The sequence below is a fragment of the Chaetura pelagica genome, unplaced genomic scaffold, assembly GCF_000747805.2.
Source record: "Chaetura pelagica isolate M959 unplaced genomic scaffold, ChaPel_1.0 scaffold47, whole genome shotgun sequence".
Lineage (NCBI taxonomy): Eukaryota > Metazoa > Chordata > Aves > Apodiformes > Apodidae > Chaetura > Chaetura pelagica.
In genome coordinates, this window is record NW_009954140.1 from 3,675,399 (window position 1) to 3,691,428 (window position 16,030).

Here is a 16,030-nt window from a genome sequence, read left to right on the forward strand (position 1 = left end):
GGGCGGGGCGCGGCCGTTGGGCCATGGAGCGCGCGGCGCGGAGAGGTACTGGGGAGGGAGGGGGGGGGCAATTTAAAAAGTCCTTGACGAAATAAACCTGCTTTACTTGTAAGAGTCACACGTAGGGGGTGAAAATCCAACCTTAGGAGATGAGCGAGATAAGAACTTGTGCGTTTTGAAGCCGCTGTTTGAATTGGGTGACGAGACGAGAGGACACGCGCTTCAAAACGTCATCCAGGACCCAGAGCTGGGAACACCAGGCCGGCTGTGGTGCACACACCTCGGTGTGCTGCAGGTAGCGAAGTCAGTGGGGCCAGCTGCGAGTTAGTGTCATCCCTACACAGCCAACTGTTAACAGCAGTCCTGTATTTCAGCATGAAGAACAGTTCTATTAGCAGTGCAGTTACTGCATGGGAGTACTGGAGAAACTGGGTTTCTGAGAGAAAACCTCTTGATTTAAAATGTAACTTCTGCTTCTTGATAAGTTACAAATTTTTAAGTCCTTCGTGGTCTGGAATTCCTGGCTGTGTGACCAAAGTTTACTTTCCAACACGTGGAAGAAAGCAACTGCCCAGCCTGTGCTCCTCCAGTGCCATGTGTGAGGATCCCGGTGTGTGTCATTCCTGACCCCCTGCCCGCACTTCCACCTGAACAGGCACAGAGCAGAAAGCACCCAGCATGGCCAGCAGTTTGATGGCAGGGATTAGCACGAGTGGGATTCACCATTTATAGTCAAAGGCACTTAAATGGGTTTAATCAGTCACTGACTTTATTCCTCTGTCTTTCAATTCTGACATTCTGTTTTATTTCTTAACAGACTGGGTTGCTGTGGCCAATAATCTTTTAAGGAGCTGTCACATAAACCAGCACATAAAGTGTCTCTGTGAATGTGGTGCTGAGGTGTTTGTTCATCTCTATGAGTCAATCTTAAGAGAAAAAGTGCCAGGTGGGAACAATAATTTCTAAACCTGCTTTTTTTTTTGCTTGGTTAGTTGTTGTTGTTTTTTTGTATGTTTTGTAATTAACAAATTCAAGTTTGCAAAACTTACTGCAGATGTAGGGTGACTCAAAGTATCTGTATCCTTCCAAACACGTAAGACACTCATTTTTAAAGAAGATTTAAGCCATGTTGGCCTTTTTATTGTTTGTTTTTGACTGCTATGAATGGCAGCTCTGAGGAGCAATCACTGGTATAGCTACAGCAGCATTTGTTTTTTGTAAGTTAGGCCCTGAAAGCCACACCTGGGCACAATAACCTTTGAAGGGTGTGAGCTGGCTCCTTTCTCATGAAGCGTTATTAAGCATCTTATGAGAACAGGCTTAACACTTGCAGTCAGCTAAGAGTTAAGCTGTGATTTAACACTGCTTTAACCCAGCTCCATTCGACTTCAGGGCTAACAAGGGTTATACAATTATGTACTTGTTTGCTTTATGGTAAATTGTTGCATTTGGGAAGTATCAAGACTCCTACTTGCAGAAGATAACTGCAAGAAGTAACTGACAGCTACTGGTGGCAAGAGTCCTGCTAAATGTAAGCCCAGAACTAAACATAATGTTCCTTCTAATTAAGCAGAATACATTGCATTCCAAGCAGTCACTGAGAGGGGAAGAAGAGACCTTAACACAAGCTGCAATTCCAGTTTGAGATCTGAACTAGAGGTTTGTGCTGGGAGTGAAGGAGGAGAAATATTTTAGTGGTGTCTGCTCTTGAGTTTAGTACCTCAACTGATATAATCCTCACATCTTCCAGGGGGTGTTCTAAGTTTGTACTCAGCATTTTAAAAAGATTTCGTATGACCATATGACATCAGGGCTTTTCACTAAGTACAAATACTAACTTGTAAGTGAAAGTTAAAGTAGTTTAGTCAAAACATTTTCTATAAACTCTCCATTTAGATAGCCTAAACTCTATTATGTATTTTAAATAGATTACATAGCTACTCCTAGAAGCCAAGAGGATGATGCACATAATGTACAGGCAATAATAGATTCCCTGGCATTGGACTATTTGCAGATGAGCTTGTCACATATCACTGGTAAGTACTCATGTTAATGGAAACAAACATCAGCTCAATATCTGTGGTTTAATTTGAACATTTTATAAGAACCATATCAAGCATACTTTCATACTTACATGAAATGTCTTTCTTGTGTATTGAATGTCATCAAAACAGTGAATCCTTGCCTTGGACATCAGGTTATAAATGTAAACAGCAAGCAGAAAATGAACAAGAGCAGTCTTGTGTGACACAGACCTGTAAGAAACATTCAGTTAACAATCAATGATACTTCACTTGTCTGCTGAAGTGTTACTTAAGTCTGGTACTGGCTCAGTATTGCTCTACTATTAAAGCTTTAAGACTGGGTTTGAAAACATAAGCCTTGAATTTTAAACTTGCTAACTGGTTTTTAAAAAATTGGTGAAGACCTGAACCATGTTGTTTCTGTCACAAGTTTTCACTCTTCAGAAAACTTCTTTTGAGAATTTTTTTCTTCTGTCAAGTACTAATTATTAACACGTGAGAGTACCTTCCCTCAAGGTGAGAACATAGTGAGAGGAGAAAAGAAATCTATCAGAAACCTCCTTGAAATATTTGATGGCCTGTTGGATTATCTTAGAGGAGAAACTGATGAATCTTCTCTGCAGAATGGAGGTGAGTAGACAGATGTCCTAGTTTAAGGTATTTTGTTCTGTTACTACTCTTATTATGGACAGCTTATTTTTTCTGTTTGTCTGCTATCAAGGTAGCTTTGTTAGGTTCTCATGACCATTTTTCTTGGTGTTCAGGGATGGAATGCAGCTCCCATAATAGGTAAAAAAAAAAGGTTTCTTTGCTGTTCTCCTCACTAGCACCTCTAGGAAATTATATCCATTGGAAGATCTAAGCTTTGTGAAACCTTGGTTTGGACACCCAAAGTGCTTCCATGGCAGCAAAGACTTATTTGGTGGTTTTGCCTCATTTGTAACCTTGACAATGCAGAGGAGGACCAGGACTGAAATGGACCATGGGAGGAGGACATTTCAGTGGCCATACTGTAAATTTACATTCATTATTTTCATAAACAGCAAAGGTAGAAATAATCTGTTTTCCCCAAAACTTGCTAAAAGGCAAGAATGGGAGAACAGAACCTTTCTGCTGCATTCCTGGGGCAGAAGCTGCTCCAGACAACCCAGCCCTGTCAGGGTGTTGCTGCTCAAGTCAAGTGATTTACAGTTAGGATTCAGGGAGGGAACTGTTGACTCCAGTTGGAACAGTGAGCAGACATTGCTTTTCCTTATTAAGAGACAAACAAGAGGAGGACTTAAGCTTTCTTGTGAAGTGGATCCTGGGAGCAGATCCATAGCAGGGGCTATTTTGAGGGAAATGTTAAACAGGGAAGAGAAGCTACTTAGCCCTTCATAGCCATCATCTTTCTGCAGACTGCTCCTCTTGTTTTAAAGCTGGTAAGAATGGTGATCATTGGCTGGTGCACCCTGGGGCTAAAGGGGAGAGCACTTGGTAGTCAAGAAAATTGTCTCCTGTCCTGTGTGTCACTGTTAAAAGGCAGAAGCCATTTTCAGTGCTTGTACTTCTGCTTTTCCCTTCTCTTAGGCTGCCAGTGCTCCTGCCCAGTAGATGCTGGTAGCTCATTTTCTAGTTATTAGTAGAGGATTTAATTATTTTGAGGAAGAAGAAAGGGTTTTTTTGTAATTGTAAATACAGGGTATGACAGTTGTATCACTTTTCACAACTTGCCATCAAAGTTGCCTCTCCCCACAAGGGGGGGAATTACTTGTCATCATTTTACTTCTCATCATTTGAATGTTTTGTTACACTTAAACTGTTTTGATGAAATTGGCAAGAATAACTGTTAGTTAAGAGGTAGAAGCAGTTTTCCTGAAAATAACTGCCTCTTCATTATTAACAGCAAATCTGCTATCCAATAATGAAACTCAGCTTGCATCTGAAGTGCAGCTGGAAAGCAATGCTGGTGAACTTCCCCACACTTTAGGATTCTCATCAGCTGAAGGGTAAGAACAGTTCTGAATCTTTGCATTAACATAGTGGTTGACTATCTTTTTGTGTATCTGTAGAGAAAATAGGAGGTTTTTAATAGTATCCAAATAAGAAAACTACCAATTGCACACATCAAATGGAACGTGAGGTGGCTTTCTGCTCCAGTCAGGCGCAGCAAGAGGGCTAAAATTAGATCCAGAACCTTTTTACTCTTGAGGAGTGCTGATGGGATTTTGTCTAGTCTCTAAAGTTTACTTTACAAGTGGAATGAAACAAGCTGAGAACTTTGTCTCAGTTTTTAGGTGTTTGGTTACACTGCAGTAGGTTTACCTGCCTGGCTCCTGCGGGGCAGCACCGGGTGCCTGGAGCAGACCTGCCCTTCTGCAGCTCCATCTTGTGGCCTGAAGGCGCAAAGACTTTCAGAGTAAGTATTTTACGGCTTTGTCTTCCTCTCAGGTCCCAGTCAGAATTTTCTGTTGCATCTTCTGATGCAGAGAGACCAGAATACACCAGTGAATTAATCAGACTCGGGGATACTGCTCATTCATTTTCCAAGAGATCAGAAGGTGAGTTTGGGTGAAAAAAAATAGACTATTCTGTAGTAGCACTTCTAGGCATTTTTTGCTGTTTCATTTTTTAAAAAGTTTTTCTTTCAGACAAATACTTTGTTTTAAACTCTTATTTTACAAATGCCCTGACATCCTCCCAATAAAACAAACCACAATAAGCAAATATACCTGTAGTTAATCTTGCTGAAGATAAAATGTAGAGTTGTTAAAGCAGATCAGTTGCCTGAAAGGTTACCAGCAGAAAAGCACAAGAGTGAAAGAATCTAAACATTCAGAGGCTGTTGCAACATGATCTGGACAGTTTTCTGAAACTAGAAGGGCCATTGGTAAAGGAAAAGGCAGTGGGTAAGTGGGTATCCACCTGCTTTTGACTAAGGGGTGCAGGGTACTAAGCAAGGTAAGTGTAGGGGAGAACCTTGGTCAGGAGTGGAAACACTTCAGCTGTATTTTGAAATAAATGCATATTTTTCAGCATGTTTGTATTTTAGTGCCCCAAAGTGTGCACACTCCATTATCTGGGCTATTTCTGCTCAGCTAGGATTCAGCTTTTTTTCTTTTTGCATGCCTGGAGGTTTGGTTTTTTTGTTTTGGTGAATCTTTCCTTACAGACTCACCACATCTAAGGTACCCAAGAAGGCCACGATTCCTTTCTCCATCCTCATCTCAGCACCAACGGTTTTCTGAAGTGGAATATAAACCTTGCAGCAATAGAACATGCCAAACAAGGAAATTATGCAGCCAGCTGCAAAGAGACAGGGATAAAAGAACAAAGCAAGCAAAGGTAATTTCTAGGTTAGACCTATTGGTTATTCTTACCAACAGTTAACACTAAAAGCATTAACACTGAAGGCTCTTACTTATTAGGGGCATCTGGCCTGGTTTAGTGATTTTGTACTGTTGTGTCTGTAGCCTGCTGAGGAGAAGCCTTACACTCCACATTTTGCAAAAAGATTTTAAAGTGGAAAATCCACAGACCAAACAAGTGAATGAGGAGCGATTATTTTATCTGGAAAATCTCCTTGTTTTTATTTTCTAGATGGTTGCTAAAGCTTATGAAGATGAACTCAGAATTTGTGAAGCCAGGCAGAGGCTTAAAATTTCCAAGCTCAGAGAAGTCATCAGGAAAATGGTATGTGACACACTATGGTGACTGTTTGTTGTGTTTTGGTTGATTTTTAAAATTTGTCTAGATGATCTGTCCAGACACTGAGTATCTCTGGGTACAAGAACTCCTTGACTTCCAGTGTCATAGATACAATGCTGTAGGCTACTATAGGAGTAAACAGGGCAGGTTTTCCTGAGATATGTAGAACCAAGAGGCAAGTGTAGAAGTTCCAAAACTTCTTTGTATTAACACCTGTTGTTATGGGCAACTTAACCACTGTGCTTTTCACATCAAGTGGTAACTTCAAGATGCTCATTTAAAGAATTCAAGCAAAGTGAGATAACAAGTAGCTTCTGCAGACTGGCCTACATTTCTCCACAGAGGGGCATTCTTCACACACACATCCCCAGAGCTGGGTTAGCAAGGCTGGAGCCCCAGTACACTGCAGGAAACCTGCTTAATGTAGTCCTGGTCTTTTTTAACTACTCTGAAGCGTGGGTTTGTGCAAGGATGATTCTCTAACGTTGTAAATATGACAAAGGGGCTTTTGCTACTTTCTTAGATACTACTAAAACAGCAAAGAACTTAAGCTGAAAAGCTCTGTCATACCAATGTAGGCTGCACTGTCCTTCAGAAGCTGCTGCAGTGGTGTTCAGTGCTGCAGAAGAGCTCAGGTTATGCAATAGTGAGACCTTTATTTGAACCCTGGCCTGTGTTTAGTAAATTCTGACTTTCTGGATAATCCAGTTCAGTACCTCCAAATTGTTATTCTAAAGTTTCAAAGACATTTAAGTTTTGATACCCAGACTGTGTTATCTGTCAGGCTTTTGCTTCTCATACCTGCTCTCCATCTGTTTTACATCTTCTCCTAAGAAAAAAGAATACAAAGAAAACATATTTGAAGAACCTCCAAAAACGCCTCAGCCAGTGGAAGTTTATTCTAGAAGAGCCACACCTCAGAATCCTGAATACAGCCAGTGGATTCCAAAACCAGGGACTGGGAAGCCAAAGGAAGCTGCTCCAAGTAAGAACTGCAAAACTGTACTTGGTGGAAAACTGGCATCTTTTGAAAGCATGTGTTGAACTCCAGGAATAAAGGCATTGGTCCAACCTATACCAGTCAGATGTATCAGTTTCCCCTTTTTATGACCTCTATACGTCTGGGTTTGTGTTAGAGAAGATAATGGTTTAAGAAAATGTGAACCACCAATGCACAACCAAAACTGTGACCCTTTGCTACCTCCTTAAGATTCCTTGGATTATTTTCAAGGCTTGTTTCCATTATTGCTTCTCTGGTACTTACTCCACTAAAGTCTGAGCTCACCTGCCTTTATTTTATTTACTCTTATTTTAATGTCCTCTTTTGTTTGTTTGTTGTTTTTTCCTGAGCATATACCAGGTTTAAAATTGGGCCTTTAGGCTGAGTGAGCTGGTGTTGAGCCACCTACAGGGAACAGAGCAGAATCTCAGTTGCTGTCACCTTCTCAAGGCCCTGCCATGGTGATGTTAACATTGCCACTGGTTTTGCTGAGCAAGTGATGCTCCAAGAACAGCCAACCTGCAAAGAACAGGTTCTGCTTTGGAACATGTTTTATGTATAAGATCTTGGTATAATTCCCTACACCACCTTGTCTTTTTCTGTGTTTAAAGGGCATATACTTGGTTTATACCCACTTGTTTTATCTCCCCATTATCTTTTCCTGCCAGAAAGATTAAAAATGTAATGACCTGGTTGCAAACCAGTTAATTTTCCTCCTGTTTACTTGGCCCAGATCTGTCACTGCTGCTCTATTAGCATTATTTTAAGTTGCTGCAGCCAGTGAGAGACAGACAAAGAAACTGCTGATTAGTGATGGTCAGAACTGTTTGAAGAAAGAAATGGACACCTGTCTTAATGGGATGTGGTAGTGGGAGGAAAATAACTCCTGAAATATAACAGCAATTCTTCAGCAGAAAAAATCCCGAACACAAGACCTTGGGATTCCTTTCTCCACTGCTGTCCTGACAGAGTGAGGTTCTGCCCTGCTGGGCTCAGCTTGACAGCACGACAGCACCAGGGGAGGTGGATGCAGTGTTCCATCTAAAATATTTCATAACTCAGGCTGACACTGTCTAGAAGAATTTGCCATTAAATGTATTTTCTGTCTTTACCTTGTAGTGACAGTAGGAGATGATGACCTCTTATCTCAGCTACTGGAAGAGTTTCCTGACCTGCATGTTTCCCAACCTGCTATGAAAAAAATGAGGCAGCAGCAGTTGGCACATACTAAACAACTTAAGGCAGCTTTTGACAGACCTAGAGCAAAACTCCAAAATGAAGTGAGCATTCTCATTCTTACCTTCTGAATGTCAGCAGGGATGGTGCCTCTGACAGAGCAGAGAGCAGTCATCAGTTTGTATTGCATAATAAAATAATCCTGACTCTTTGTATGCAGCACAGACAGGGCACATGCAAAGCGCAACATGAAAGGATGATTAGCATGGTTACATAGGCATGTACATATTTAGGCACATGGGCTCAACTTTTTATCAGACACTTGAATATAATGTTCCTTCTTTATACTTACCTAGTACTGCCTAGGATTGCTATTGCTTTTCAAAAAGCATTTTGTGGTTTCAAGTGCTAGTTGGGAACAGTTCTTTTAGTTAAAAGTTAGTTACGAGATACAAAAGTTGGTTAACTTATTCGTGGTAACTCTTAACATAAAACCAAACATAGCAGAGAGGCAATGTTTAAAACTCCTACACACAACTGCCTGTCCTGCACAAGTAGTGGAAATCATCAGCTTTTTTTTAAACCTCCAGGTTGAACAAGCCCTGAAGAAGCATGAACTTTTTCTTGCACTTATTAAAAAATACGAAGACCATAATAAGAGACTGGTACGTTCTTTGAAGGTTTTTTTTTACATTATAAACAATGTTCATAAGCTAGCTTGAATGCATAGCTCCTGGCCCATTAAAGTGGTTTCTTATCTGATGACAATTTTATGCCTCTTGAGTAGCTATGATCACAAATACCATATAATTGGTTTGCTGTGTGGCTACTGAGGTAATGGGAATTGATTATTATTATTATTATACAGCACTGTTGCTTTAAAAGTGCAAACAAATTCTAATAATGTGCAAGGAAGAGAAACTTCAGGTTCCTGGTGTCACTGGTAAAGATACCAGGTGCCACTGTAGTGCTGACTCCTTAACTGCATCGTGCTTTTCATGGCACCACTTTGCTAAATGGTGACTAAAGCTTTAAACCGTAAACACAATGTAAAATTGAGGCATGGAAAAGCAAGGATGAACAAAGCTTTTGCCTACAGCAGTATCTGTTGGAAGCTTGGTGGTCTGACAGCTACTGTTCTCCATTTAGCAAGAACATAAGCAACAGATCTGGCAGCAGAAGTGGGCTCAGAATAAATGGAGAGAGAGACGCCAGCAAGTTGCTCGGGCCAGGAAGTGTTATGAAGATTACCAGGTGCAGCTTCGTGCTGAGAGGATGTGGTCCAGGACATGGGAGGAAAGGGTAAGTACAAGATGTGAGACACTGGTCCAGGTTGCCCAGGGAAGCTGTGGCTGCCCCATCCCTGGAAGTGTTCAGACCAGGTTTGATGGGGCTTGGAGCAACCTGGTCTAGTGCAAGGTGTCCCTGCCCATGCAGGGAGGTTCGACCTAGATCTTTAAGGTCCCTTCCAACCCAAACCATTCTGTGATTCCATGCCTTGCTCTGCAAGTGTGAAATTATTCTTTTTTGTTTGGACCCCAGTGCTGAGGACCCATAATCTGGGTCAAATTCTGTTGAACTGTTGTACCAGTTCAAATACTGGTACAAGTAGATAGAGAGCAAGTGAAGTGAGTAGAGCATAGGAGCCAGGACTAAATGCTTGGTCAGTGAAGACCCCAGATGAAAAGGTTCCTTCTTTGGAAACACTGATAACAGTTCAGGGCAAACCACTGTAAAACAGGAAAGGATGCTTTATGGGATTAAGAGGAGGAGAGAAAGGGTGAAGTATCAGTATGGAAGAACAGGGCTGGTAACATGAGCAATTGGGGAAACAAGTTTTCAAGAACAGTAGGATTAGGAAGTTGTTCCTATAGTTACTGTCCAAAGAAAACAATCTATTCAGTTAAGGAAGCTGATCAAAAAAACAGCTTTGTTATTCAGTTATGTTTATTAAACCAAGTGGATTTTTTGACAGATACGATCTCTCATTAGGGCTGGATATCAGAGCTAAGGAAAGCAAGTTGTTATTGCACTGACAATTGTGTATCTACTCCTGTACCTTTTAAAATAAATGACTGGAAGTTTAGTGTGTAATCCACTATTAGGGATTTGAGAACTGTTTGCCTCAAGCTGCAGAGCACTGTGGCTGGTTAAGTGTTCTGTATAAATGGAAAGCCTGAGACCAGGCTGGATTTCCTGCTATTGGAAATCTGCATGAAGGTCCTGAAGTTCAATGACAGAATGGAGGGTGGACAATAAATCACAGTGTGTGTTCAAAGACCCTGGCTTGCTTGCATTGTTGGTTTGTGTGAAGTGATTTTAAAAAACAATGTACGTTTGCTTAGTCATATGACTTAAACTGACATGAAAGATTTCTCTGTTTGAATTTCAGCTAAATGCATAATACAAATACAGCTCAGCAGGCTTTGTACCACTAGATACATCTCTGTGTACCTGTTCCTGGGTAATGACATGTCTTCACATGATCACCCTTCCATCAGGAGATAAAACAGCTGAAATATGTATACTTGGAACTTTCTGGGAAAGTTTAGGTTTACTCTTTTTTTTTAATTGCTGGCAGATATTTAAAAACTTATTTGAAGATGGCTTAGAAATTCAGAAGGAAGTACTGAAGGACCTGAGAGCATATGCTCAAGAGAAGCATGCTGAGCAAAGGAGACAGCTTGAAAAGATGCTAGAGTCTCTGGAGAACTATCACAAAGATAAGGTACAGCTTGATCTGTGTCAAAGACAGTTAATATCTTTTACACCAGATGTCTGTCCTTTTTTTAATTGTCTCAACCCAAACACGTTATGTTTAGTTTTCCAGGCTGGCAGTGACTTCATGTAAAAACTCTGAGAAGTTAAAACCAGAAAGAAGGTAAAAGGACAAGTAAGTATTTTAAATTTTGTGTAATCATCATATTTTTATGTGCTGTGCCTAATGTCTGTATTTTCTTTAGAAAACAGAGAGATCAAGGATGGAAAAGCAAATAGAGCACCAGCAGGCAGCAACAATGCAAAGGGATGATGACTCCTTTTTCTAGAACTAGAAGCAGACTGAAACCCAGACTTCAGATGGCTGCCTTTCAGTATCACAGAAGCTGTTTCTTGTAAGATTCACAATAAATATCCCTGAAGTTCCCTCTGGCTGAGGTGCTGGGAGTCTTGGAGAACTGCTGTAGCAGGAAAATGCTGCGTGGCTGTTTCTCCCTAAAGTATCTTTGACATGTCAAAGATGTAGCTGCTGGTATCTGGGATCAATAAAGTTTTAGAACTCTTTTCTACCTTGTTGCAAAGGCTGAGATAATGCTACAAAGGAAGTAGGATGAAGTCACTGTGTTTTGGTGAAGTTGTCTCTGCCTTCAGCTGTTCCACTGAGCCTCCTCTGGTTCTGCTGCTGAAGTGGAAAAGCCACACAAACACCAGTACCCAGAAGTTACTGGAAAAACAAGCAGATCTTTCACTGAAGCTACTGATGTTCTTTTAGAGAGGACATGCAATAAACCTGACATAAAAATCAGTAATTTTAATATATGAAGCAAGGGAGGTCTACTTACTCCACACAATATGATGCTTGCAGTTTTGGAGCTGCTTGCTTGTTAATGGCAAAACAGGTAAAGTACTAGTTTCTGTGCTACAAACGTACTGAAAAGAGTTGTTTGAAAGAGAAAACAAAGTCTTCTAAAGCAGTAAAATAAAAACTTCTGCAAGAACTGAAACCTAGGAAGGGCCCATGGACAGGATTCCTAATTATTTGCAATAGGGGTATGCTAATAGGTGTATGTTCTGTAGGTACTTCAAGTGCCAACACAGTGAATTACAACTCATGTACTGGGAAGAAAAAAAAAGTTCCTCCAGCAGCTAGAGATGCTTTCTTTACAGATTAAACAAGAGATGGCAGTTAGAGCATGATATACCTCCCTGGAAAAAATAAACCCCAGACCCCACACATCTAAAGATAGAAACACACACTAACTTTCTTAGCAACCATTGCCAGGGCCTGCTGTAAGCCACCCTAATTGAAAGACTTTATCTGAGGGACGTTTACCAGGGAAGTTGATCAAGTCTAACAAGTATCTACCAAAATTCTTTACCTTATTTCATCGCTTAAGTAAGATGGTTTAGCTTTGTTTAATTCTGGGAGAAGACACCATCCACCTGTGCCAAGATACAGTCCTTGCCAAGACACACGTGCACCCTCATATGAAAGACAAAAGTGAGACTTTTTTTGTTTCACTAGAACATTGAGCACAATCCTGCTTGTAGATAACAGAAAGACACCAAGTTTTAAGTTTTTTCTCCTCAAATGGAGTGACTTATAAAAAAAAAGCTACATTTTAAGGTAAATATTTAATTAAGAAAAACTTAAAACTTTTTAAACCATTGATGCTGTGACAGTGCAAACAGCATACAATTTATTGCTCAACTTCTGCATGGGTACATACATTAAGTACTTAAAAACCATTTTATACAGATTTTTTTTTTTGTTAAAGCTCATGTAACAGTTGGGTGAAAATACAATGATACCAATGCTAAAACACTCTGTAATAAATACAATGGAAATTATAAACTAAGAACTGTCAGTTTGTGGAGGAGTAATTACACTTGTATAAACTAATTACAACTACAGACAAAGCTCTGAGGATGTGGCAGAGCCAGAAACCTACTAGATAGTGTAAAGTACAACAAATGGCACCTGTTAACTAGATGGTGCTGTTTAAAATCTGAAGCCATTGGAGCATGCTACATTAAGCTGTATGATGCATATTTGGGATATAGAAGCAGAGCTTTTACTTCCATCAATGCAGCCAGCTTAAACGCACCAGAAGTTCAATACAGATGTAGTGTTGTAGAACAAGAATTAAAAAACGGGTTGTGTGCTCTGGACTTTAGTACAACACAAAGATTTGGTACAAATAAATCAGTTTAGGGAAACTGAAACTATGTGCAAAAAAAAAAATAGAATACATACTGTACAAAGCACCATTACAAAACTCTTTACATCGAGAAATTAAATCCTCTGAAAGTCAACTGTGTTCTGTATATTTGAAATCTACAAAAGTCACTGTTCATAATTAAACATTCATACTGAAAAGCAACAGCATAAAACCATGATGTGACATCTCTCTAAAATAACTAAAGACTGGATAAAGTAAAAACCCAGTAAGAGGGACACATTGAAATAAATATTCACATTAATCATGGGGTGAAAGTCCAAGGTTAAAATGCAATATTAGGCTTAGCACCTTTTTGAGGGGAAAGTAGCTGACATGATCTTAAAACAAAATTCTGCAAAGGAATCAACCCTTTAAAATTTTCAGATAAACATCTGAGTAGGTTATGAGGTGCTTTAATTAAAGCTCTCAGTTATGAAGGTAGAAAGGCACTCAAAATACTTGGTATATTTATCCTCATCTGTCAGCTATGGAAAATCAAATGTAGATTTGTCTAGTTTTGCATGTAATATATTAAATTTACAATATTTATCTATAGCAGTTAAAAAATTCTCAAAATGTTTGATAGAACATACAGATGTACTGCTAAGGCTGCTGTGGAAACAAATGGTATTATCAACTCATCTAGAGTCTATATTCTACAAAGCTCATCTCCTCTCTCCTCAAAACAGCTTTTATGACATGAGGGTGGCCCTGCCTATGCATTCAATAAATTTACCATCTAAGTAAGCTGACAAGGAGGTGGCTACAGATGATGTGGTCAGGAGACACTACAGAGACAGTCTTTAAACAGTGCTAAGGTGAGCTGTGTGGTGCAAAGAGAACAGCAGCATACCTGCCCCTCCAATCACCTAACTGAGTCCTGACTTCTCCCAAAAGCTGGATCAAACTGGATTTTACATTTTTGATGTTTCATGACCAGGGAGGCTGCAGCCATAGCCTGGGCAAGAGCAGGGGGAAAAAAACATAATCAGTTAAACAACACTGGAGTATCTATCCTGTGAATAGTGGTCAAAAGAACCTGTCTCTGTAAATAGTAAATCACATCACACCTCAAAACTTGCAGGGGTAAGAAGTCTTCGGGAGTGTCTAAAGCAGTGGTCCCAACCACAGGCAGCAGTACTGAGTAAAAAAGACAATGGGCAACAACCTACTCTGCTCTCCCAGGCAACCTGGCCAGATGTAGTGGGAGCTCCTCTGGCAACAGAAGTACCCGAAAGCTGTGAACTGGGGATGCCAGCTGGAAAGCAAAGGTACCAGCCATTTTACACGAGTGCAACAGTCCCTTGAAATGAAGAAAAAAAGGGTCTGATGTATTTCAAACCTGGCTGTTAAAGCAAGTTTCCTGGCTTCCTGTTTACATCCCTAAGTAGCCTCATCTCTGCAGCCAGCCCAGAATGGGAAGCAAGTGTCTTAGAACGAACCTTTCAGCAACAGCTGCACAAAAAATAAAATCAAATGAACATGTGGATTTGGCTCACCAAGTTCTTACCACAATTCTAGAAAAGTAGTCCATTGCCCACTATTCTAACACACAACATTCAGTAGCAGTTTACTCACTGTGGCAGTCAGATTTGGCAGAACAAGATTAAGTTGAAGCTCCACAGAACAGACAGAAAATGAGCTAGTTCACTGTGTGCCTTACACTGCAAAAATGGAACAGCTGTTCACATCCCATTCTTTTAGCATTTTCAATAGCCTTGACTTTCTTCTCATGGGAAGTGTAAAAATAGTGCAGATTTGATGATTAATTGTAACCTAAGTTAAAAGAACACAACACTCATTGGAAAAAAAAAGCTACTTATTCCCAAAATTCTCACTGCTGAGAGGAGAATGGCATCATCTCTTAAGCAGACTGGTTCACCTACACACCATGAGCAGATCATACAGTTCTTAACTGAGAATTCCCAAACTAACTTAAAAGTTCAGTTCCCTCTACTGGTAGTGCATTTTATTCCCCTTTGAAGAGATCAACCCATGTTATAATTCATATATATACTTATTTCCATCCCTACAATCAATAAATTATGTGCTTTTAAAACCTCATTTCTAAAGCACATTAGACATATTTCAGTTAATACACCATTCTTCCTTAGTTGTAACTGAAACCCACACATCATGAGCAGCTAGACAAAGATAACAACGTGTTTTACCTGATATATCTTTAGCATCAACAAATATACATTGTGGTTTGGCTGCATTCAAACAAACTCTGGTTGACTGGACAGGATGGGTTCTGAAATGAACTGCTGACAGGCTTCTGCTATCAAGTATCACCTCATCAGCATGCTTAAAAAGTTGAAAAAAATGCAGTGTTTTAAATTTAAAAGTCAAAAGCAACAAAAAATACTCTTGACAGACTCGTTAGAAAAATGTGTTTTTTAAAAAAATCATAATGTCTCCTGTTCATTAGAAAAGTTCTATCCCACGTGGTAACTAAGTACTGTGCCAAATACAGCATGTGTCATTCCCACTAGAAATTTTGCTTAAGGAATCTGACAAGTGATATAAATAGGACCCCAAAACATCATATTTGTAATTCATGCTTGAAAAATATTTAAAAAAGCCCCCTGTGGTAACATTGAAGTTGAATTTACATTGCAGAGTATAATGTTTTACTACAAGAAAATGCAGTTAACGTGGAAGTGGCTTTAATTAAAAAGATTAATGAATCTTTCAGCCAATTTTATGCAAAGTTAGAGTAACCCAAAATATTTTTTTTTCCAAAAATAGCAGGTATAGATGCTGTTCAGTATCATACATTTAAAACAGGCTGAAACATGACTTGTACCGACTGCTGAAGTTGTGTCTTGGTATCTGAGAATAGAAATCAGGTAGGCAAATATAACAGATTACCTTTTACAAAAATAGTAGTAGTCTTTAAGTATAGAATACTGCTTAACTGTTGAAATGTAGGAAAAGTCAGCATTCTGTATGTTCAAGATATTAGTTTTTAATAGCAGCTGAATGATCCCATGGCAGGAACCACAGAACCCATTTTCTTGAAATAAAAAATAAAAATAATAATTAAAAAAAAATTCCAAAGTTGTCCTTTCCCTCCCAGTGTCCTAGTGTAGAAAAGGGAAAGTTTCCTGTATTTCAAGCATTTCTTGAGTCTTGGCTGAGGGGAAGGGCTTTCTGGCTGACAGGAGTATAAATAGAGTCCCAGGGAAGGCTGTGAAGGG

The 16,030-nt window shown here is 39.7% G+C and overlaps 1 protein-coding gene across 1 annotated transcript; it reads left to right on the forward strand.

Moving 5' to 3' along the window:
- Positions 1–23: 23 nt before the first annotated feature.
- Positions 24–11,004, forward strand: CEP95 (centrosomal protein 95kDa). Its single transcript, XM_010002788.1, is given in 17 exon segments — positions 24–45; positions 114–323; positions 818–946; positions 1,929–2,036; positions 2,541–2,654; positions 3,910–4,012; positions 4,455–4,564; positions 4,798–4,893; positions 5,176–5,348; positions 5,604–5,696; positions 6,546–6,696; positions 7,831–7,991; positions 8,478–8,552; positions 9,037–9,189; positions 10,469–10,615; positions 10,851–10,930; positions 10,932–11,004. Coding segments are annotated over 17 exon segments (1,998 nt in total).
- The last annotated feature ends 5,026 nt before the right edge of the window (positions 11,005–16,030 follow it).